This window comes from Micrasema longulum, unplaced genomic scaffold, assembly GCF_059751315.1.
Source record: "Micrasema longulum isolate JH-2025_06_02 unplaced genomic scaffold, ASM5975131v1 h1tg002960l, whole genome shotgun sequence".
NCBI classification, from domain to species: Eukaryota; Metazoa; Arthropoda; class Insecta; order Trichoptera; family Brachycentridae; genus Micrasema; species Micrasema longulum.
Window position 1 is genome coordinate 13,617 of NW_028280074.1, and position 24,084 is coordinate 37,700.

The 24,084-nt window shown below is 37.3% G+C and overlaps 1 protein-coding gene across 2 annotated transcripts; it reads left to right on the plus strand.

Moving 5' to 3' along the window:
- The first annotated feature begins 1,481 nt into the window (after nt 1-1,481).
- On the plus strand, nt 1,482-23,440 carry Cul2 (cullin 2). Of its 2 annotated transcripts, XM_088241552.1 has the most exons (16): nt 1,482-1,557; nt 1,951-2,107; nt 3,167-3,384; nt 4,346-4,439; nt 5,140-5,355; nt 8,112-8,265; nt 9,152-9,237; nt 13,448-13,597; nt 15,739-15,846; nt 17,002-17,111; nt 18,006-18,216; nt 19,004-19,138; nt 20,309-20,462; nt 21,156-21,362; nt 21,718-21,914; nt 22,672-23,440. In XM_088241552.1, exons 2-16 carry the CDS (start codon nt 2,048-2,050, stop codon nt 22,831-22,833), a joined length of 2,262 nt encoding a protein of 753 aa, XP_088097678.1. In that variant the 5' UTR covers nt 1,482-1,557; nt 1,951-2,047; the 3' UTR covers nt 22,834-23,440. The 2 variants fall into 2 exon arrangements, with proteins under 2 accessions (XP_088097678.1, XP_088097677.1); XM_088241551.1 differs by lacking the exon at nt 1,482-1,557 and having other exon boundaries at nt 1,839-2,107.
- The last annotated feature ends 644 nt before the right edge of the window (nt 23,441-24,084 follow it).

Genomic DNA, 24,084 nt, shown 5'->3' on the forward strand with positions numbered 1-24,084 from the left:
TTTCTCTTACATTGTTTATTTGAGATGTAATAAACACATCAAAGCATATCGTCGTTGCACATCAAATATGGGCCATGTGACTCAGAGCACATTCTGAGAAAATCATCAAAATGCGACTTTTTGGCATAAGGTAATTAATATTTTGTACAAATATATTACTTTATTGAGGCCGAATGCAACACCAGATGAGAGTAGTGATGTCGGGAATACCACTAAAGAACACCAAGGAGTTTGTCTACCTCGGGAGCAAAATAATGTGGGACGGTCGGTCTAAGAGCGAGGTCGACAGCCGTATACATCAAGCTAGACTTTACAAGCTAGCATTTAATAAAAGGTCAAAAATAATTGAATCAAATAATATAGACCTAAAACTAAGAGTACTCCTAATTAAGACCTATGTATGAAGTATCTTGATTTTTTTACATTTACATTTTTTTTTGCACCACAACAGGCCAGGAGGCCTAATTACAGTGGTAAATTACATCACAGAGCACCCAGGCTTGAGAAAAATCACATTTTAATTTTTGTGTTCTCACCGGGAATCGAACCCGGAACCTTCCGTGCGTGAGTCAAGCGTCTTGACCACTACACCACGGAGGCCGCCAATGATGTATGGCTGTGAGAAATGGTGCCTATCCGAAAGAGATAAACGGAGACTAGAGGCTTTTGAGATGTGGTCCTATAGAAGACTACTAGGAATTTCCTGGAGAGACCACATTACAAATGAGGAGGTTCTCCAAAGAATCGAAGGTGGAAGGCACCTGCTCAGAACCTTGTCCGAAAGGCGAGCGAGATGGATCGGCCATGTAATACGTCAAGAAGGCCTCCTGCATGTCATAATGGAGGGGATGATCGAGGGGACAAATTCTAGGGGACGCCCACGCCGAGAGTACCTGGAGGACCTATTAGAGGATGTGCGCTGCTCATCATATGTTGACTTTAAAAGAGTCGCACAAGACAAGGAGGAATGGAGGAGAAGAATGAAAATAATTGCTGCCAGCCAATCCCAGGATTGAGACCAGAGAAGAAGATTGACAAACACTGTATTTTTCCTTCTTCGTCCATACACAGAAGTGTTATTTTCGGATTAGTTTTTTTTTAAAATCGTTTTTATCGATTTTCTCAGAATGTGCCCCGAGTCACATGGCTCATATTTGATGTGCAACGACGATATTGTGTTTATTTTACAGTTTGTGATAATTTACTGTTTAAAAAAAAATGTATTAAAAACGCGCCGATAAACTTTTATTTATTATCTAGATTTTGTTTACTTTTGTACATGAATTTGAATAAATAAAAATAAAAAAAATCGTTTTCTTCTGTCAACCTCCAACTGGGTAGGAGATCCTATGCTTTCTTCAAGCATAATTCCTACAGTTTCGACCCTCAGCAGTGAGGAGAAGACGCCGTTGATGATGACCTACCCCGTAAAATATTAAGTACTTAATTAGTCAATATTATGCATTTGACAGATTTTCACTACTGGCAGCACAAGAATTGTTGGAAAGTCATCCACTTCGTTATTTCGTAATGTTTTGACAATGAATTATTATTATTGTAAGTCGGGACAGACTTTTTCCGTTTATTTATCAATCATGAATAACTTTCCTATCGATTTAACGGACGGTTGGTCGATTTAATCTCGTATCCCCGAATCAAAGTTTCGGCTATCAATGGCTTTCGAATTTCAAATCTAATTAAAATTATTTACGATAATGTTTTTGTAGGATTTTAATCATTGCACGTGGTGAGATTTAAAAGGGAATGAAATATTTCACCGTTTCCAACTTGTTTGTTTGTGTTATTCTCACAAAAGGATAGTGCGTTCTTATTTTACTATCCAATCAACACTTTTCTGTCAACTTGCCAAATGTCATTGTTCCTGTTCTGCGTTCGCTACGTCACTCATTACAAGACGAAATCTTTGTCTTAAGTTGATTTTCGTTGCAGATTAGTGTAAAGGAATTGTGCGGTGAGCTTCCGTCGACATTATCAAGTGGAAATCGAAGAAATTTGAAGCGAAAGTGCGTCGTATGCTAGGTTAAGAATGTCGCTGAAACCGAGAAATGTCGACTTTCAGGAGACATGGCAAGGACTTAAAGAAACCGTGAGTAAAATATCAAACCCGCTTGGATTCTGCAATATTTTTATGCACAAATTTCTTCTTTTTTTTAAAAATTAAAAACGAAGGTTACTCACAATGCAATATTATTGTTACACAATTTGAATTAAAATATCTGCAGAATCCATTGAGGTATACAACTAGAGTAAACATAAACGTTTGAAATATGTTCCCGCAACCTGCGGCCAATCGGTCTATGTTTGATAGAACGGACTTGGGTCTGTTGCGAGCGTTCGCCAGCTACTTTTCTCCTCGAAATTACTAAAATGCCTAAATGTACGCTAAGATACTGCACAAATCGATCTGGAAAAGCGATGGTATAACCTTTCACTGGCAAGTAATGTTCTTATGTTTATTTTATTTATTTATTAATGAAATCATACAGTCTTTATATAAAACAAGGTACAAAAGTACAATTAAAAAAAGTAAGACCAATTACAGATTTCATACTAATTTATTATGAATGCAGGAGGAGAGGGGAAAAATAATTGAATTCTAAAAAAGTTAAATTATAAATATTAAATAAAAAGTACATAAAAAGGAGAAGATATTGTATAACTACTCTACTTTCCTCCCTCTCTCTCTGCTTCCATGAACATTTAAATTTGAATACTTGTTTAAAATAGCTATTTTAATGTTAAAAAATGTCTTATTAATATGTTACAATTCGTGAGTTACCTCCTGTCTCCGCCCTGCTGAGTTAGCCAGGCGTAAAGCAAAACTACAAACAAAGGTGCCGCGTATGCGAAAGGGAGCGACATACTGAATAGAACTTACAGTAGACCGATGTAAACAGTCCGTGCTTTTTACAGTACTACTTGTTTTTCTTGTCAAAGTCGACGTGACGATACTTGCTATCTCCGTTGGTCAATCCCTGTCCTTTACGGACGAGACTTTTTTAGCTCGAATTTGTATGGAGCGTTATCTCTATGTATTATATCTCAATGGCAGAATCACGTTATTAATGATATGTAAATATATCGCAGCTGTCAGATATTTTTTGAGTCATGACTCTAGTTTACCCTCCGACTCGCGTGATTGCAGGTCCACGGCGTGGTGACCCTGGGCAACGTGGGCCGCTCGGCGTGGAACTCGCGCTTCTCGGACGTGTACTCGCTGTGCGTCGCCCATCCCGAGCCGCTAGCGGAACGCTTGTACGGAGAGACGCGGCTCTACCTGGAGGGGCACGTGGCGGGCCTGCTGCGCGAGGTCGCCGGGGAGGACGACGCCCACCTGCCGCCCGGGGAGGGTCTACTGAAGCGGTGAGGCACTTTATTACAATATATTTTTTTTAACTTTTGATAATATTTTTTTTCAAGTCAATGTTAAATATTTCCTGTCTACTAATATTGACTCTATATATGTTCGGCATACTAAATGATATAATCAATGAGCCATCATTACTGGGACAGGTAAAATTCTATATTCCGACTTGTAGGTTGAGAAACAGCAAACTACTGTTCATCGATCAGCATAGACTGAACTATGGCCTTAATTCTTCAATGACCCGTCTTTGTCATATTGTCGACTCAAGACAAGATCTGAACTATTTTGGTTTAAGTTAAAGAATTTAAACGAGCACTAAATAAATACAATGAAAGCATCCACCCCTTTCCCGAAACTGTTCATAAAAACACGTGTCTTTCTTCAGTTTCGCATATCACTATCAATTTTTTAAAAACTAATCGAGTATTTCGGGTATTTCGGGAAAGGGGTGGATGCTTTCATTGTACCCCTCACCCGAAAGATGGCGTTTAGTGGGCCATTGTCAGGAGGAAGCAATAGATACATCTTAAACCGTTGACAAGTAAAATTCATTGAGTCATTTATTGAATTTTACCTGCAAAATTTATATCGTTTTCAACAACAAGTAAAAATCATAATTAATTTTACTTCTCACAAAAATTCAAAATAATGTAATTAATGATTATTGTGTGATTTTATTTTATTGTACGGCTACTTTAGGCAGATAATGACTTTTACATATCATGCATTGAATGTAGATAATGAATTTTGTGCACTCAACTCATTTTTGCTCAATGTTGCAAATAATGAGTTTTACCTCTGAGCAGACGATTTCAGGAAACAATATTTTATCTATTTGTCTTGATCCACTGATCGATCCGTGCGCAACCCACCTCACTATCCATGTCTTAATAGCAATTTTATATTGAGGTAGTATAAAAGGTCTAAACAGTTAATGTTAATTTTGTATTTTTGCAGGTATAATGAAGCGTGGGTCCAGTACAGCACTGGAGTTGTGTACCTCAACAATCTATATTTGTACCTCAATCAACAGCACATCAAGAAACAAAAGGTATGCCTTAGCCAGTGACGTATATTAATAGACATGTTACAAGCACCTGCGTCGTGATCAGACATGAAACTACACTGAAAAATGCCTTCGTGTGTGACGGGAAAATCCTTTAAATTCACTGGACTCCCCTTTTACACTGTTTTAAAATAACACTATCCAAGAATGAAATTATTAAAAATATTGAACGCTAATTTAACAAGGTGTAACAGTGATATAATGAGGAAATTCAGTGATTTTTTAAATTTTTTAAAATTGTTAATAGACTATTACTTCTTCCAAGTCAGTTCTTCAATGCTGAGAATCGTGATCACCATGAACACTTCTGATTAGTCTGTTCCACTCCAGTCTGTCCTCAGCCCGACGAACTGACTCATCAAATTTTAGCATCTTCAACTCTGCCAGACACTATTGCCCTTTCTCAAGACAAGATCTGGACTTTTTTTTGTTTAAATTTACAGCGATTTACGATGCACTAAATAAATAGTCCAGATCTTGTCTCGATGTCCCTTATGTTTGTCAATGCTTCTTTTCTTTTTTTAAAATGTTTTAAACTATTCTTTTATTGTAATATTTAAACCCTATAAATTGTATACATGGACAGTGTCTGTTAATAAATAAATAAATTAATCAGTATTATTTTACTCACAGAACTTAAAGGTAGAATAAATTGTCACAATTAACTCGTTTTTTTCTGTTTCAGATCTCGGAGGCGGAAATAATATACGGCAACGGCAACAACTCGTGCCTCGAGCGGCTGGAGGTCGGCGAGCTCGGCCTCCTGTCGTGGGAGCGTGGCCTCGTGCGTCCCCTCAAGGCGCGCCTCGTGCGGCGCCTGCTGCAGGCCATCCAGGCCGACAGGGACGGCCAGGACCGCGACAGCTCCGTCATCCGCCAAGTCATCAACAGCTTTGTCCAGGTGCTTTTTTGTTTTTTTAATACCTGTGTAGTACATGCTGTTCCTTGGACAGCCAGAAGAACGAATGCATCGATACTGGAAGAGCTCCATATTACAACTCGTTTTATCAGTGGTGTGTTTGAGAAGGATACTGTCTTTCTTTGGACATATTGCTAGACGTGAGCTAGACAATCTAGAAAAGGCAATAATGTCTGGCTGAGTTGAGGGTAGGAAAAGCCGGGGTAGAATCTCATATAGATGGACTGACCAAATAAAGGTGATTACGGGGCTAAAAATTGATGAGTCAGTTCGTCGGGCTGAGGACAGACTGGAGTGGAACAGACTAATCAGAAGTGTTCATGGTGATCACGATCCTCAGCATTGAGGGACCGACTTGGAAAAAAGTACATTACATGTAGTGTATCTCTCGTCCCCAGTCACAATTGAGTCCGAGAATTCCTCGCCATCGATGTCGTAGCACTCGAGGAATTTGCGAGCTGCTTCTACCCGTTGTCGTTCGTGATCTTCGGTGAGGATTTTGGGACCCACCCTACGCAGACCTTGCGGTACCCCAAATGTTCTGTCAAAATCTTGTCAAAAGTGGTCCCTCTGACATCTCAAATCATTTATTTAATAAACGCCCAGAGGACTCTTACAATATACAGTTAAAAGTACACACAAAATATAGAAAATAACAAAAATAAATTCACAACTATTACACTTAACATGTAATTCATTCTAAAAAAAAGAAAAAGGAGGTAGAGTGAAAATGAATACAGAAACACATTAACGCTGTACTTGGGTAAAACAAACGCAAAATTAGGAAATCGTACGATTTTGCCATTTTAAAACGAATGTTTTTTTTAATCGCACAATAATAAAAAAAACATAAATTAGATATTTTTTAAAGGTATTTCTGTTAAAAAATATACTTAAAAGTTTTAAGTAACTAAAATATAATTACTTTTAGACCGGCAGATTACGCTATTTCAAATTTAGACTCAACTTAGATATCTGGGATCTCAATAAAGACTTTTAAGTATTACCGAAGGTATAATTTTAAGTAGAAATAAAGGAAAATGTCACAAAAATGTATGTGATTTAAAATGCTTGTATTTTTTTTTAAAAACAAAAAATTTAAATTTAGCTGCGGCCACTTTTATGTTAAATGTATTATCTTCAAATTATTACGACAAATTTTTGTTCAATACTTAGTCTTTATTGACATCCCAGATACCTAAGTTGAGTCTAAATTTGGAATGGCGTAACCTGCCGGTCAAAAAGTAATTATATTTTAGTTACTTAAAACTTTTAAGTATATTTTTTAACAGAAATACCTTTAAAAAACATTAGTTTTAAAATGGCAAAATCGTATGATTTCCTAATTTTGCGTTCGTTTTACCCGACTACAGCCTTAAATAGGGGAGAATTGAGGGGATGGCCATTCCATGGGTAGGATAGCTAATTTGATAGCAGCAGGAGTGGTGTGGAGCCAGCCAGAAGTCCAACAGCTCAGCATAATTATTAGCTGTTCTGTGGATGATCACTGGGGGAGTTTGTCCTACTGTACTCACACTGGAACACGTGTCGGAGTCTGATGGTCCTCGTGGGTACAGGAAAGTTTATCAGGGACAGCAATTTTGGGCAATCTATTATGGTGCATATCACTTTGTGCAATAGAGTGAGGTCAGCGATTGTCCTTCTGGGTCATGTCACACAGCTCCCGAACCGTCACTCGTCGATCTGCAAGCATTGCTTTTTTCACTTTGGTAATTTCCAATTGTCTTGTGTGAAACTAATGGCCATCCGGCACATCGTCATGTACGCCCGTTTTTAAATTCTCTGCACCATTTTTTTGCTCGATTGTTGGCAGTATTTTTGTTCAGTATGTCTGAGAAGTAGCTCGTTATAAAAGTGAATAAATGTACGAAGAAAACCATAAACTAAAATGTAAACTAATGTTATTTTTCAACATTTTTTTTGTTTTTTTTACAGTATACATAAGAGGCAAACAGAGTATCAAAAAAATAAAGGATAATAACATAGCAATTAAATACATATTGACAGTAAAAATAGTAAACAAATAAATCCCACAAAGGCATGGCCAGTTCGTGGGTAAACAAGAAATGTTTATGAATTTTTGCTCCTATAATAAGTAGACAGTCATAATATTTTTGTGTAACATAAGAAAGAGAAAAGAAAATATTCTGTAAAAGATTATATGGTATTTTCTTTTTTTTTATAGTAATTAAAAAAGGAAATAAAAAATATAAAAAAAAACATGAAAATATTCCTTATTATTAAAGGGCAACAAAATATATCATAGAAAAAAAGAGTTCATATCTTTAGTTTGTATCCAGGATAGTGCATGTTTTTTAAAGAAGGAAAATTTTGAAAGTTTGGGATCAATGAAATATTATCAGTAAAAAAGGAATTAAAAATTCTTGGGCCCATAAAATATGCATGTCTCTGTGCGAGCCTCGTTTTACAATGTGGTATTTCTAGCACATGATTCCTTCTTTGACTTAATTTATTTTAATTGCTGCACTTGAATGTAATTTCTAATATATGTAAAAGCCCGTAGGGCGTGTAAATTAATAAATAATTACTGTTAAAAATGTTACCTCATTACATCCGAGATTTCGTTATTTCCGTGAGCCTTAAACCGAGTTCATTTTAAACTCCCGATGCGGCCCTCCATTTGAAAAGTTTGACCAGCCTGATTTGGAACGTCAATGATCGTTCTATTGTGTTCATGTATTCTGTCGCATGCTCAGGTCCAAGTGTACCGCAAGAAGAACCCCCTGGCGCTGTACTGCGAGCTGGCAGAAGAGCCCGTCCTGGAGGCCACGGGAGACTACTGTCGCCGCCTCGCCGCCAATCTGCTGCTGACCTGCGACGTCTCCCAGTACATGAAGGAGGTCCTCAGAGGTGAGCCGTTTGGGGCCTTTTTTATAGATTAGATTATCCCGACAGCGGTGACCTCGTATTTTTAAAGCATCATCATCATTCCCTTTCTGCACCTAATGGTACTTAGGGCACTGCATTGGTACACCAATCGCAGAGTGTCTAGATCATTTTTGTTACATGAAGGTAAGATGATCAATCTTACGCTTCAGGCGCCAGTCCAGGATATATTCTAGTGTAAAAACACCTCTAAATAAATATTTCTTGTCGATTATGTCGGGAATTGAGCCCAAGGTCTCTTGCCTGGTAGGCAAACACGCTAACCACTACACCATGAGGCCGACAAAATATTAATAAACTATTCAAACCCCTTTACCACAATGCCATAACAAGCCATCATTCCATGTCCGCTCCCTAGTTGGACCATATGGTATTCACAAAAAACCTCCATGCATCTCTATCTGCTGCCAGCTCCTATGCATCCTCCCTAGTTAGGTTTGCGTCCCGTAGTTCTGGCACGAACTGGCGACAAACAGTCAGCCCAGGACGTCGAGAACCCGATGCCTTGTAAAGTAGGCAATCTTGGTTAAAGCTATCAGGAGGCATCCATAGTATATGGCCAAGCCAACTGTATCGCCTCCGCTTGATGACAGTTGTCACCGGAGTTTGTTGCGTCCATTCTCTTATTACTTCATTCCAAAAGTCAAAGTTATGAATATATTGCATACCATTATTTTATTGCCCTTTTTTGTCTTTGCTACATAGTTTTATGTTTTTTTTGTTCAGTTTCTTGTGCGTATAATTCTTCATGTAACTGTTGTAATTGGCTTAGGACGTACATATAATAAATCCTGCTTGTCTACAAACATTTGGACATACTCAAAACACTGTTAATCTTTTATTGTTTCAGGATTGGAACTAGAAATGATCCGAGGTGCTCATTATTTACACAATTCTTCCCTTAAAAAATTGAGAAGCGTTTATGAAAAACACATGGTAAGCACTTTGGCATATTTATTTATTTATTTTGACGGCTTACGCCTTTGACAAAGTATAAAATAATATTGAAAAACAATTATAATTAAACAAAACACCTGAACACTGTATAGCGAATATAGATACATGAAATTAAATCAGCAGAAAATAAGGAAATAATAAAGAAAAATTAAATAAGAAATTATAACATAGGTATGCAGCAAATTAACAATAAATAAAGGGTTTAAATATAAATAGTATTGAAGTTACAGAGGCGATGTATCATAGCATAAACAGTAAAACAAGTATAACACTTAGTACATTTTTATTATTTAGAAAAGAAGTGATTAAGAAGTAATAATTTTAATTTGTATAAAGATAAATGAAATAAATCTAAGTTTCCATGTTTGTTCGCTAACATGTCGAGCCGTGGAATAGGTGAGTATTTGGCGTAGTTTGAACTATGCAAATCAACAGAAAAATAAGTATTTTGTCTCGTCCCACGCTGTCTCACATAAAAATGTACACAATTTAAAAGTTCGGGACTGTCGAGAACATTATTTAATAACTTGAAATGTGGTCAGTGATATTGTAATACTGCGTAATTTTATATCAGGTTTATAAGTAAGGTCCTAAAATTCATTGGCAATTGTAACCACGAGGTCACATAAATCTGTGACATTACAAAATATCCCATTTGTATGAGAAACTTTGCCATATAATCAAAAGCATTTAAATTTATTTCAACAGAGAGGGAAAACGTTTTTGAGAAGGGAATATGGAAGTCTAGGCATTTACAGGGCTTATGACCTGTCATTGGCTGGTTTAAGAGGCCACTTTACACACTGTGTAACATTCACCATTCTGCCCATGTTTGAACATCCACATTTCCTCAACTCTTCCATCTGTTGACTTTTGTGAAGTAAAGGAGCTGAAACCTTTATGATGTTGGTGAGATTCATCCGGCTGAACCAAATCACCTACTAGGCAACGCCTGAAAACAATTTTCCAATTTTTATACTTCTTCTTTTACCAGGTAGTAATTCAACAATGTTTTAGTATGTCCAAATGCTTGCAGACTGTAAATGCCTAGACTTTCATATTCCCTTCTCAAAAACGTTTTCCCTCTCTGTTGAAATAAATTTAAATATGAACAACTCCCTAGGGAGAAAATCCAGCCAGTCTGCAAGCATTTGGACATACTCAAACATTGTTGAAAAGCATTTAAAAAAAAAATATATATTTATTAACCCTTACAAATTATTAAATTCACTTTACAAAAATTACGTATAATTTTTTATTCGTACTCTGCTGTTGATAACAATATTTTTCACATCTTTTGAAAAGTTTGTCTGAGTCTTAGTTTATTTATTTATTAATTGACATTGTCCATTTATGCAATTAATAGGGTTAAAATATTACAATAAAAGAATAGTTAAAAACATTTAAAAATAAGAAACGAAGCGTTGACAAACATAAGGGCCATCGAGACAAGATCTGGACTATTTATTTAGTGCTCGTTTAAATCGCTGTAAACTTAAACCAAAATAGTCCAGATCTTGTCTCGAGTTAACAATACGACAAAGCCGGGTCATTGGAGAATTAAGGCCATAGTTTGTTCTATGCTGATTGATGAACAGTACTTCAATGTTTCTCAACCTACGAGTCGGAATATGGAATTTTACTTGTCCCAGTAGTTATGGCACATCGATTATACCATTTAGTATGCCGAACATGGAGTCCAGGAGTGTAGAATCATATTTGAATACATCGGACTGTGTCTAATAATCCCCCCACTTTGCCCTACTTTCGCCTCGCGCATTCGTGATGTCGCCGCGTAATGTTGCTTCATGGGAAAAAAATAATCATAACACAAATGTAAGGAAATAAAAAGCAATATGTTAATTTCTCTAAAATTTTATTTTTCCCCTCGGAAATATTGATTGATACAACAGAGTAGATAAGTAAAGGGTCATTTAATAAAAGTAATTGAATTAATGAACTTAAAATATAAAACAAATTTTATTTGACATAAAACGGATATTTTTATGTCATGTAAATAATATTTGATGTTTTAAAGATAATGTCGTTCAAATGTCACCCACGGCGTTGTTTAATCCGAGGTCTAATTTTTATTAGTTCTTTCATTAGATGAGCAACGTAGGGTAAAAAATTACTACCCTGGCAACACTAACGAAATTTCCATTTTGTTTCTTCGACAATCTGACAGATGGAAAAATTACACATGAAATGTGATAAAATCCTGTTTCTTTAAGATCCTGGCGGTATTTCTACACTTTAAAAGGACAAAACACAGCATAGTTGAATTCAAATCAGGAGTTGCGTACTGAGCGACGTCTACAAAGAAACTAATGGGTCAAAACGTAAACCTTCTCATTTATGAGTAGTTTAGTCGCCTTCTGTTTGATGTGCGTATGCGGTTTCTGGACTATTCTTAATTCTATGGCTCGCCTACAGTCTGTATTGAATGCCGCAGCGAGACTTATTTTTGGAATCTCTAAGTTCAGTCATATCACTCCACTACTTTGGGAATTACACTGGCTACGTTGTCCCCAGAGGGTGGAATACAAACTCTGTTGGCTTATGTATAAGTCACTGCACAACTCTGCTCCAGAATATCTAAGGGAACTCTGCATTCCAGATGAACTAGCTGACAGACGTCTTACGCTTAGATCAGCTACATCTACGTCGAAAGGAAAAGTTATTGTACCTCTACGCAAACAGCGCACTAAGTTTGGCGAACGCGCATTTGCGGTCGCAGGCCCTACGGCATGGAATGCTCTCCCAGCAGAGGTGCTAGACTGTGAGAGTGAAGTGATGTTTCGGAAGAAACTTAAAACCCACTTGTTCTTTAAATCATTTGAACAAATTCTTAGCATGTGGTGACAAAGTACATTATTTTTCTTAAATTAAAAAGTTAAAATTAAATTTATATCTTTACATAATCACTTTGTAAAGCGCCCTTGAGGTATTATAATAGGCATAATCCCCCAGTCTACACACGTGCGTTTCCAGAAATTCTCCAGCAGCCTAGTGGACCACATGGTGACGATATCTACCTACTGTCTACAAAAGATTCTCTTCGGACATCTATCTCCCTTTGTTAACCATGGAGTTGATACAGTGCTTTATTTATTTAGTTTTTTATTGCTTAGTTCTTGGCATGAACACTTGACAAACTTACTACTATGCTCTGTTTTTTATAAATTTATTGATATCATTCTAACTTTGCTAGAATTCCACTCGTCCATGCGCTTTGTAGCTGCACGATGATTGGTTATCTAGCTTTCATATACCAACTTAAAAATACCTAAATTTTATAAATGGGGTCTAGAATTCCAATCGTCTATGCGCTTAGTAGCTGCAAGACGTGTTGTAATCTTACTCCTTTTTACTATTCATATTTTTTTTTATTTTTTTTTAGTATCATTAATACACTAAATTTATTTGTCAATTTTTAAAATGTGTAAATGGGGGCTAAATTTCTAACTGTCTATGCGCTCTGTAGCTGCAAGACGTCCTGTAATCTAGCTCCTATCTGTTATAATTTTTTATTGATCTTAATTGAAAACGAGGAACTAGAATCCCAACCGTCCATGCGCTCTGTAGCTGCAAGACGTACTGGGATATTTATTAATTGTACAGCGCCCTTGAGGTGATTTTCACAAAAATGGCGCTATATAAATTATCCAACTATATATATATTACGAAAATGGTGCTGTATAAGTTATCCATAATAATAATGGGATCAAAATTAGTTCTATGTTTTTGTAGACTAGAAATATTTAATTTTGTCTGGTAGTTTATTGTATAATTTCAGTCCCTGATTTTTTATTTTTGTTTATTTAATATGATATAAAGTTACAACATGTTAACAAAAAGAAATACATAACAAAGCAAAAGTACGGAAACAAATAAATGAAACTAAATATCACACCAAAAAAGAAGAAAAAACTTCTTGTTTTTGCTATGGGATTACAATATTAATAATTGAAGTACAAAATACACATATATTTATTAGTCTCAATTGTCTATGTCTCGTTTTGGAATGTTGAATGTGATATTGTTCTGACATTCTTGTATTATTTCCATGTTTATTACAAGTTTTAGTTCATATTCAATATCCCATAGAACTGAACGTCCTCATGGTGTTTTCATGAATCTTAACCCAGATCGACGTCCATTACAACCTACCCTTACGTGTTGGCAGGTGGCGGAGCACCTGGGATTCTTGCACGCGGAGTGTCTCAACATGGTAGTCGAGGAACACGCTACGGACCTTCGCAATGTCTACATACTCCTGAGGAGCATTCCCGGAGCCATGAAGCCTCTTCTCGACATCACTCTCAACCACATCAAGGTCTGTGGTCAATCGAAAAAAATATTGAATAGTTTACTTGAAATCCCTTAAGTCTAGACTCAGAAGAAAACAATCATTTTTCAAAGCTCTAAAATTGTTCAATGTATTTCATAAGGACAATATGATAGAGACTCATTATTTAAATTTTTGTTGAAATTTTAGATAAAAAAAGCAGATTTAAATTGCTTTTTTTTTAATGAATAGAATATACTTTAAATAAAATAAGTAAAAAAACTTTGTTTTAAAAACTAATTTTTTAAATATTTTTTTTTCACTGACCGGTTTCAAAGCAAACAAGTTTTTTCGTCAAGGGATACGTAACTTATGAATTAATTCCTATTTTATTTTTATCATGTTTACTAAATACTGCATGTGGACCCAATAAATCAAGTCTTTTTTTCCTTACAAGGGTGGTAATTTGATATTAATATTTTCGAAGCTAGACAGGAGAGGATTAAAAGGAATATTGGTTATTAATTATTTTTTTCTTATTATGAATTGCTTTTTTAATTTCTAAGTTGTCTAATTTTAATATTTTATTTTCAACATGAGGTACTTTGAATCCAGTGTCTTTATTGAAGTTATGATTATTTTCTATCAGATGATTTGCCAATTCAGAAAAATTATTATTATTTAAGCATCTCAAGTGTTCTTTTACTCTAATATTAAAGTTTCTTTTAGTTTTTCCAATGTAGATTGAATCGCAGTCATTACAATTTAATTGGTATATCCCAGATTTATTATATTTATGGACTTTGTCTTTGTGATTTTTTAACAATGTTCCTATATTATTAGTCGTGTAGAAAGCCGGTTTAATGTTTGATGGTAGGGAATTAGATAATTGTTTTGAAAAAATGTCATTTATAAAAAGAATCCGCCTCCATTGTTAAGGTAGGTTTACTTTATTTACTGTGGGAGTAGAATATAAATATTTATTTATAAGTTTGCGTTAACTAACTGACTAGAGACAAGGGTTATGACTGACTATTGAAAAGCAGTACTTGTGGTTATAACTGACAAACGACAAGCATAACTTGTCACACCTGACCATTGACAAGCCTGACTTATTTATTTTATTAACATAAATGGCAAATCTGCCTTTTACAAACATTTATAATACTAACATATTTGGCTCAATATTTTTTTAATTTTTTTAAAAACATAAATTTCCTTATATTATAGATTTATAAAAAAAATTTAAACCTAAAAATTATACAAGATTTATATTTAAAAAAATTAACCTAAAAATTATACAGCATATTCAGTAGAAAGTTTAAATAATAAAACATTCTACAGTAAAACAACAAGAAAATCATAAGTACTGTTTCATACAGCTGGGCAAAGTGAACAAAAAACTGTATGTATTATGAAATGCATGAATAAATCAATATAATTACCGTTCACCATCTTTGAAAAAGTTCAAAAGGTTTGTTCTATAGGAACAATACCCTACACTAAATATATCAGATACGTGGGAATAACTATTGCCGAGTTCATGAAGTTTGTTTAATACGGCCTTACAAGTATACACTGTCCGTGAATTGTTGCTACAAAACGGTGGCACCTGTCTAGTCATTCTTCCAGGCACCCTGAAGTTGATGAGAGATAATAGTTCAGGGCAATCCCATATTGAATTTACAATTTTGAATAAATTTAAAAGGTCTATAATTTTTCTTCTATCGTTAAGTTTTAACAAATTTAATGTTATACTTATGGTTATATCTGGTTAGATGGTTATCTGGTTATCTTTACTTGTGGTTATATCTGACTAGAAACAAGAATAACTTGTTATTACACCTGACCATTGATAAGCGCAACTTGTGATTATAACTGACTAGAGACAAGGGTTATGACTGACTATTGAAAAGCGGTACTTGTGGTTATAACTGACTAGCGACAAGCATAACTTGTTGTCACACCTGACCATTGACAAGCGTAACTTGTTACATCTGACCATTGACCGGTGTAATTTGCTGTTACAACTCTCCGTTGTCATCCGTAACTTGTGTTAATGTTTGACGAGACAAGCGTTACTCGTGGTTACGCCTGACCATTGACGAGTGTAATTTGTTGTTACGCCTGACCATTGACAAGCGTAACTTGTGGTTACGACTGACCAGAGCTATGTTGCGTCCTTACAGAGCCAGGGGCTGCAGGCAATGGGGGACCTGAAGGGAGAAAGCGCACACAACCAATTTGTGGAGCAGATGTTGGCCATACACAATAAATACAGGGAACTCTTTGCGCTGGTAAGTTCCACTTAAAAAGAAAATAGAAAACATTGACATATCACACTGTCGTCGTAACTCAAAAACTCGGCGGTCTCCGTGGTGTAGTGGTCAAGAAGCTTGACTCATATACAGAGGATTCCGGGTTCGATTCCCGGTTAGAACACAAAAATCAAAATGTGATTTTTATCAAGCCTGGGTGTTCCGTGATGTAATTCACCACTTTAATTGGGCCTCCTGGCCTGTTTAAAAAAAAAAGATTTTTTAAGCATACTGAATCAATTATAACTGTATTCTTTATCTGCCAGGACGGGATGTTTTGAAATCCACCCGTAGTGGCTTTGTAAATAGCAGATGTGTCAGATGGAGATATCTGATGCATATCCACCCCAGTAATAACCAAAACAAACCAAATTCTTTCAAAACATTTATGGCGTAGCCGAGATACTACAGTGAAAATGAGAATGTTTATGTTGAGTTATGTTAGCAGGCGCTACTTAGGGGCAGTTTAGTGGCATTACGAAATTGAATAGTGATAATGAGGAAGTTCAGTGTTTTTTTATTTATTTGTTAATAGATTATCAAACTAAAATGGAAAATTAAAAAATATATTATTGTGGATCGTATTATCATAGCTAAGATTTTTTCAATTTTTGTAATTTTTTAATTACTCTGCCCGCGACGTCACTAGTTGTCGTCGGTGAGTTGTACTGACATTCAAAAGTAGAACCCCGTTGCTGTCGAAATACACTAAAATTTGAACAAAATGGCTACTAGGAAACCAGAAATCTAAAACTTTTAAAAAGCAAATATTTAATTTTGAGGGCCAGTTTAAACGAGTTGTAAATAACTCACTATTAGAAAATGGGAATCAAGTTGGGGTAGAGTGGGATTCGAACCACGGACCTTTGATCCGTGAGTCCGAGACACTAGCCACGGGACCACAACCCGATTCTTCTTTCAGTTCTTTTCAAACAGGCTGTGCTTGAAAATCTTTTTAAAAAATTGTTGGCAAAGCCTGAATATCAAGAGGTACCTTGTTGTAAAATCGTATGCAGTTTGAGGCAAAAGAATTATTAATTTTTTGCAGTTTAGTCGTGGACTTTAGTCGCGACAAGTCGCATATCTTTATTTTTAGCGTTGAACACTGATGATGCGACTGATTTGAAATTGTAGGTGTTTGATAGCGACCAAGCCTTCCTCGGAGCGTTGGACAAGGCGTGCAGTGCAGTCATCAATGCCAGACATAAGGAGCAGCCTTGTAAAAGCCCCGAACTCCTGGCCAGGTGAGGATACTTCTGCGTCGAATACGGGAATGGGAAGTAAGATTTCTAATACTGCGACCACTCTTGTGCCGGAAGCGGGCCGATTACTCGGCGGTTACGTACCGAAGTAATATAGGACCGAGGTACCGACAGTGGCTCCGATGGGTTCAGTGGATCAAGTGAAGTTATATGCACTATAATTCAATCTTACTCAGAGTAAGAAGGTCTTATAGGGCAAACACATCTCCGGTCGGTTGGTAGCTGTGACTCAATTTTAGAGCTAAAGATACTTTAGATACAATGGTCGGCCTTGTGGTGTAATGGTCAGCGCGTTTGCATTGAAAAATAGACAAGAAAAAAACATTAATCAGTTCATAGAAAAAATAAATAAAGGTAGTAGACATAGTGTAAAACATAGTAAAATACACAGTAAAAAAAACGTAGTTAAAAATGTAGTAAAAAATATTTTTTTAAAATATAATAAAAAACCCAGTAAAATACATAGTGAAAACAAAATGCATAGTAAGAAACATAGTAAAAGACATAGGAAAAAACTTATTAAAAAAAAAAATTTAATTTTATTTAAAGCAATTAAAAAGTATTACGAAATGGAAAAAAATATTTATGAAGAAAAAAACATATCAAAATTAAAAATAATGGTCAAGACATATATGATAAACAATTTATTAATTAAATATATTTGCAATGTTATTATTAGAACACACATAACAATATGTATGATATGTGTGCCCTACTTTAAGATTTAAATAAAAAAATTAAAAAAAACCCAATAGTAAAAACAAAATGCATAGTAAGAAACATAGTAAAAGACATAGTAAATAACGTATTTGCTTAATTATTTTTCGAATCAAAGGACGGTTCATTGTACTGTACTCTGTAATTGTCTCCTTCCAGGTACTGCGACGGTCTCCTGAAGAAGAGCTCCCGAGGGGTGGCGGAGTCGGAGGCGGAGGAGCGCCTGGCCTCGTCCATAGTCATCTTCAAATACATCGACGACAAGGACGTCTTCCAGAAGTTCTACGCGCGCCTGATGGCCAAGAGGCTCATCCACCAGCAGAGCTACAGCATGGACCAAGAGGAGGCCATGATCAATAGACTGAAGCAGGTAAATTTGGCTGGTGTTATATAGTGCTGTTGATGGTATTGATTTTTTAAAATGACAAGGATCACGTTCAGGACATCGATGTTGGCACAGTGGTTCGCAAGTGCATGCATTCGTACTACTGGTGAATCCACGCTTTAATTGGTGGATGATTGACTGCAGTAGAATTGTGTATTATTGGCTGACTTGACCGGGCACTCGCACATCGATAAAATGTATGAGTTCGCTCTACGTGTCCGAACCAACGTAGAGATCCTTTCTTGATTTCGTCGATAATGCCTATCTCAGCCTTACATAATGTATGGATCTCTACATTTGTGCATCTATCGTACATAGCTTTACCACACATTCGCCTGAGATATCGCATTTTGACGGCATTCAGCCTACTTTCATCTCTGTTTTTCCAAGTCCATACTTCGCTCTCGTACATCAGGGTAGAGACCAGGACTCCATTGTGAACTGCTAATTTTGCCTCTTGCGACAAACATTTATTAGCCAAGGTTGATTTAAGTGCACCGTTCACTCTGTTCTGTTCTGTCACCTTTACTATTTACTAAAAAATGCATAAATTACATGCAGAGTTAAAGGGGATGCAAACACCACCATGTCTGAACATGCACTAAAATTAGGTTAATAATATTTAGCGATATGTTGCATAATGTATGAGGGTGGAGTTTAGGAAAGGGAGGGGCTAGGAGGCTGAAAGTTACGCGATTGGTTAATTTTTAAATCAAACATTTTAATTTTCAACGTTAGCGTCGATTTGTAAAAATACCCTGTTGCATTGCAGGCCTGCGGCTATGAGTTCACCAACAAGCTGCTGAGGATGTTCACCGACATCGCGATCTCCGGCGACCTCAACTCCAAATTCCAGGACTTCCTGAAGGCTGAGGCGACCGACGCCGGAATGGGCTTCAGCATACACGTCAGTATTCTTATTCTTAGAGGTGGGGGTCAGTGCTGTGCAAGCTCCTGACGCCACTGCGACCTGTGAAGGTCTATTGTGACGGGTCCCCGTGAATAGTTCTCGCCCTCCGAGCCGGGTCTATAAAGAGCCTGGCTACTGTGTGGAAGGCGCGAGTTTACATTTTGCTAAATCTCCCCCTCCAAGCCCAGATTCGTAAAGTATCGGGCTATCAGGTAGGGGGCGAGCTCTTTAACATTCTCAGGTTAAACCAGTGGTCCCCGAGGATGAGGCTCCTTTCACACGCGTCAATATACTTACACCAAAGTTTCTGAACAGATAAACAAATAGAGATGCGCATTGGAGTGGCCATCGGCCTGATGATGTATGAAGTTTTTTTTTTTTTTAGATATCAAAATGAAAGAGGTCTAAAAAGTTGTCTTTTGGATCGCATTGAACGTAAAAATTATTTAAAAAATATTCCATACTACTTTTGGCCCTCAAAAGAAGTTTGAAGTTAATAACTGTCTGAATATTTTTTAACTATCCATATTGATAAAATTATTTTCTTGTTCGTAAAGATATAACTTAATCACATTACAAATTCGAACACGTTTTAAAACTACCGAAATGCAAAAAATTTACACTCCGCGAAACTGATTCCGTCGAGCGCCTGACTAAAATTGACGAAAACAATGGCACATTAAAACAATGCTACCCGTTTATTACAAAACAAAGTGCAACTCACGCCCTTGGATGCTTATATAATAAGATTTAATGCAGATTATACAATTTAATTAGACTGATACTTAAATTCGAAATGACAGCCGGTTTAGGGCAAAAAATTGACTTTTTCGAAAACTTCAAGCTCTGGTCGAGGGCCAAAAGTAGTATCAAATATTTTTTCATATATCCCGGGTAATCCAAAAGGCAACTTTTTAGACCCCTTTCATTTCAAAATTCGGAAAAAAAAATTATCGGTTCACCCTAATGCGCATTGCTAAACTGTATACTGACCGACATCTGCTGTCTGTGCCAGACCACTTTGTGCTCCTTTAAAATGCATTGTTCCCCGAAGCAAACTACAGACGAGTGCAGAACAACCAGTAATGGCATATAGTCTGCTCGCAAGCTTGAAAAACAAACCATGGGTATGTCTGTCCCAAGAATTTATTTTTATTTTTAATTTAGGTGTTACAAGCGGGGGCTTGGCCCTTGAGCGCTGCGGGAGCCATGGCGGGTGCTGCGCCCCCCCAGCTAGAGCGCCCCATTCAGCTGTTTGAGAGGTTCTATCACAACTCGTACAGCGGAAGGAAACTGACCTGGCTACACCATTTGTGCATGGGTGAGTGTCTTATGTTGAAAAATCATAACAGAAGTTAATATTAGTCATAAATATAAAGATTAAATATGAATGAACATAACATTATTTTTGGTACGTGTATTTTGTACATACACATTCTCACATTCTCATTTAATAACATATATACAAAAATCAAAAATGTTACCTGTGTCGATATTCGCTAATAAGCGGAATGGGGAATGTTGTAGTACGTAAAGTGGCCACTTAACCCAGTCAATGACAGGTCATAAGCCCTGTAAACGCTCGAATATCCATAATCCTGAATTTGAAAAAATTCTACCTCATCTCTGTAGGGATATTAATAAAAAATGAATGAACATATTGATACTATGATTAACGAGTCACTAAAACTCTTAGGTTTTGTTAGCGGGACATCTAGTGACTTTACTTATATGTTCACCGTTCAAACACTATATTGCTCACTTGTTCGTCCTCTTTTAGAATATGCCTCCGTGGTCTGGTCTCCCTTCTATGTAGGCCAGATAAAGGATGGCAACTGGAACCATCCAAAAACCTGTAAATAAGCGCAGTTTTATCTGCTGTCTTCGGGCGCACGGTATACAAATATAACTATTGTTGAAAAACGCAAAATGTACCGATAAAGAACATTTTATTCTGATACTCAATCTGAAAAAATAACAAAATCGATTCAGTTTAACAATAATGCTTCTCTAGGTGAACTGAAGCTCTGCTACCTGCGGCGGCCGTACTACGTGAGCATGCAGACGGCCCAGATGGCTCTCGCGCTGGAGTTCGAGAGGGCGGACTCGCGCACGGTGGCCGAGCTGGGCCGAGCCACGCGACTTCCGGCCGAGGGCCTCGCGAGGCACATCGCCGCGCTCGCAGAGGCTAGGCTCCTGGCGCTTCAGGGCGACGTCAACGGTAAGATGCCGACGTGCAATAATAGACGGGTTATTTTCTTATCAGTTGCATCCGAGGTTTATTAAATATTACATTCTTCTTGTCGGTTCAAAAAAACATTTAGTCTTAAAAAAATACGGTGAATCATTTTACCACAAACTAAGCAATAAGCTATCGTCGAAGAATTGACTATCTCAATGGATCAGGCTATCGGGCTTATTAATTCAAATGGATGTAGCGTCAACAGTTGCTGCTGTAAAAATTCATTCTCCGTAGTCTTTCGTCACTCCTTGTAACAGTCAAGTGACACACGAGTTTGAAAGGTCTCCCAAAAAATGAATAATACTCTCGATTCACATTGACTACTTCATTCCAGATCCCGAGAGCGTCGTCACTCTCAACCTGGAATTCTCATCCAAGCGCACGAAGCTGCGCGTGGCCGGCGGCGGCGGCGGCGCGGGGGGCGCGGCAGCCCGCGAGCAGCAGGAGGCAGACCGGACCGCAGCCTCCGTGGATGAGGACCGCAAGATGTACCTGCAGGCGGCTATCGTGAGGATCATGAAAGCCAGAAAGGTGAGGGAGGGTGGAGGTGTTGCTGTCCACGAAGCTGTGCGTGGTGGCCGGCACGGGAGATTGAGAGCGCAGTTGAACGTGGATAACCCTCCATGCCCTCCGTGTAGCATGCACACATTGCGTTTATTAACTTTGATATCTCTAGGAATTATGCCGGTTGAAGTATGGGAGCTCGTACCGTGTTGGAAGTGACAGAAGAAAACTACTTTATGCATTGAATAAATAGAGTAACTAAGAGAGTAACCGGCCTCGTAGTGTAGTCAGCGCATTTGCCTGCCACGCAAGAGGTCTCGAGTTCGATTCCCGACAAAAAAAACGGTGTTTTATCACTAGAATATTTAGTCCCTGGACTGGCACCTGAAGCGTAAGACTGATCATCTTTCCTTCATATCACAAAATTGATCAAGATATGCTGCGATTGGTGTATCAATGCAGTGCCCTACGCACCATTAGGTGCGGAAAGCGAATGAAGAAGAGAGTAACTGCTTAAATTCAGTGTTCAACTGATTATATAGTAATTGTACAGTGTTCACTTTACTTCCTAGTGGGGACTTGCGGTTGCATAGTATTTTCCCTGGCTGTCAGCAATTTGATATCCGTGCGTGTCAACAATTTGGATGTTTTGATAGTGTATGACACAATTTCTGCACTGTCCTTAAGACAGATGACAGTGGGCATTTATTTCCAGGTGAGTCGTCAATACGAGGGATTTATCAGTATAGTGACGATGAGTCTTAATGCAATGATCCTCTTTCAGATACTCCGCCATAACGACTTAATACAGGAGGTGTTCGCCCAGGCGAGAGCCGCCTTCGCGCCCAACATCGCCATGATCAAGAAGTGCATAGAGTCCCTCATAGACAAGCAGTACATAGAGCGGACGCCCGGAGTCAGCGACGAGTACAGCTATGTTGCCTAGTCCCTACTCCCAACGCAGCGCACAGTCACTTGTCCGATAGCGACCGGGCCACATCGCGAGGCACGCGAACGAGTCACATGCGGAGAGCGATCGGTCTAGGAAATGTACGCCAAGCTTTCCGTTGTGACGAAAATTGACGATTTCAATGCAAATTCTCTTTGTAATTGCCGTGTGTACGTTTGCGATTGGCATATGAAAACTCAGAAATTCTCTACGATTTTAGGCTTATTACGTACTGTCGACTGGTCCCCGACGATTGCGTCCTTTCCGAGTAATAGTCTTTGGCTCGCGCGTATTGTCGTGATTATAGAATAACGACAGATGTGCGAAAAATGTGACAGTCAATTTTGTACATTTATTACTAGCTTAAAACTGATATGCTTAAATATATTTTAACGAAAATTAGTTGTTGGCACACTTAAACTTTTCCCAAACAAATCTAGTCCATTTTTGAACCCATTGAGACTACACATCGAGATCAGCTCATACTCCTCATAGTCTCCACGGCCAATTAGGTGCTCGCGTTCGAATGGATGTTTTAAAACGACTAACAACTTCTTAATAATAAAATTAATTAAATAACTAAGGTGTCAGACTTGAAAAAAAATATTTTGTCGTAATAGTATCCATACCGGACTCCTTATGCAATGGTATCCTAAGTGATAATATAATTTTATTAACTGATCGATGATCGTCACAGACTCTACGTCGACATCTCTGGTCATCGCTCAGACGGCCGTCTTGTTGGCCCCACAGCATCCCGGCTAGATAACGGCACCACTGTCTCAAGAAACCAAAGCTTAATCGTCAGGGTTCTTGTCGCTGGGCGACCAGTGGCAGCGTGTCGTAAGCCTCATCGTAAATATGTTCAAACCTCAGAGTAATAATTCTCTAGAGAAGCCCTTAAGGCAGTAGTCTGATAAAACGCACGCGAAATGAGGAAATCATACGATTTTTACATTTTAAAACGATTTGCTTATTTTTTATTGCGCAATAATAAAAAAATAAAAAACATAAATTAGATATAAACAATAATTTTTAAAGGTACCGATAAGGACAGGTATGAAGGTCATAAAAACGTTAATAAGACAGTGTTATAAATTGAATATTACAACCAGAATTATCTTTTTTTTTTTAAAAGAGAATACAATTTTATGAAAAAAGGTTTCAACTAAAATATTTTAATAAATATTTTTTTTTTTAAGTATTACCAAAGGCATAATTTTACATAGAAATAAAGCGAAATGTCAC

Excerpts from the sequence above, each read along its gene's own strand:
- Cul2 (XM_088241552.1), top strand. The coding sequence starts at position 2,048 with ATGTCGCTGAAACCGAGAAATGTCGACTTTCAGGAGACATGGCAAGGA. Across the intron at positions 20,463-21,155 it reads GCTACACCATTTGTGCATGG|GTGAACTGAAGCTCTGCTAC; the intron begins GTGAGTGTCTTA and ends ATGCTTCTCTAG. Across the intron at positions 21,363-21,717 it reads GCTTCAGGGCGACGTCAACG|ATCCCGAGAGCGTCGTCACT; the intron begins GTAAGATGCCGA and ends ACTTCATTCCAG.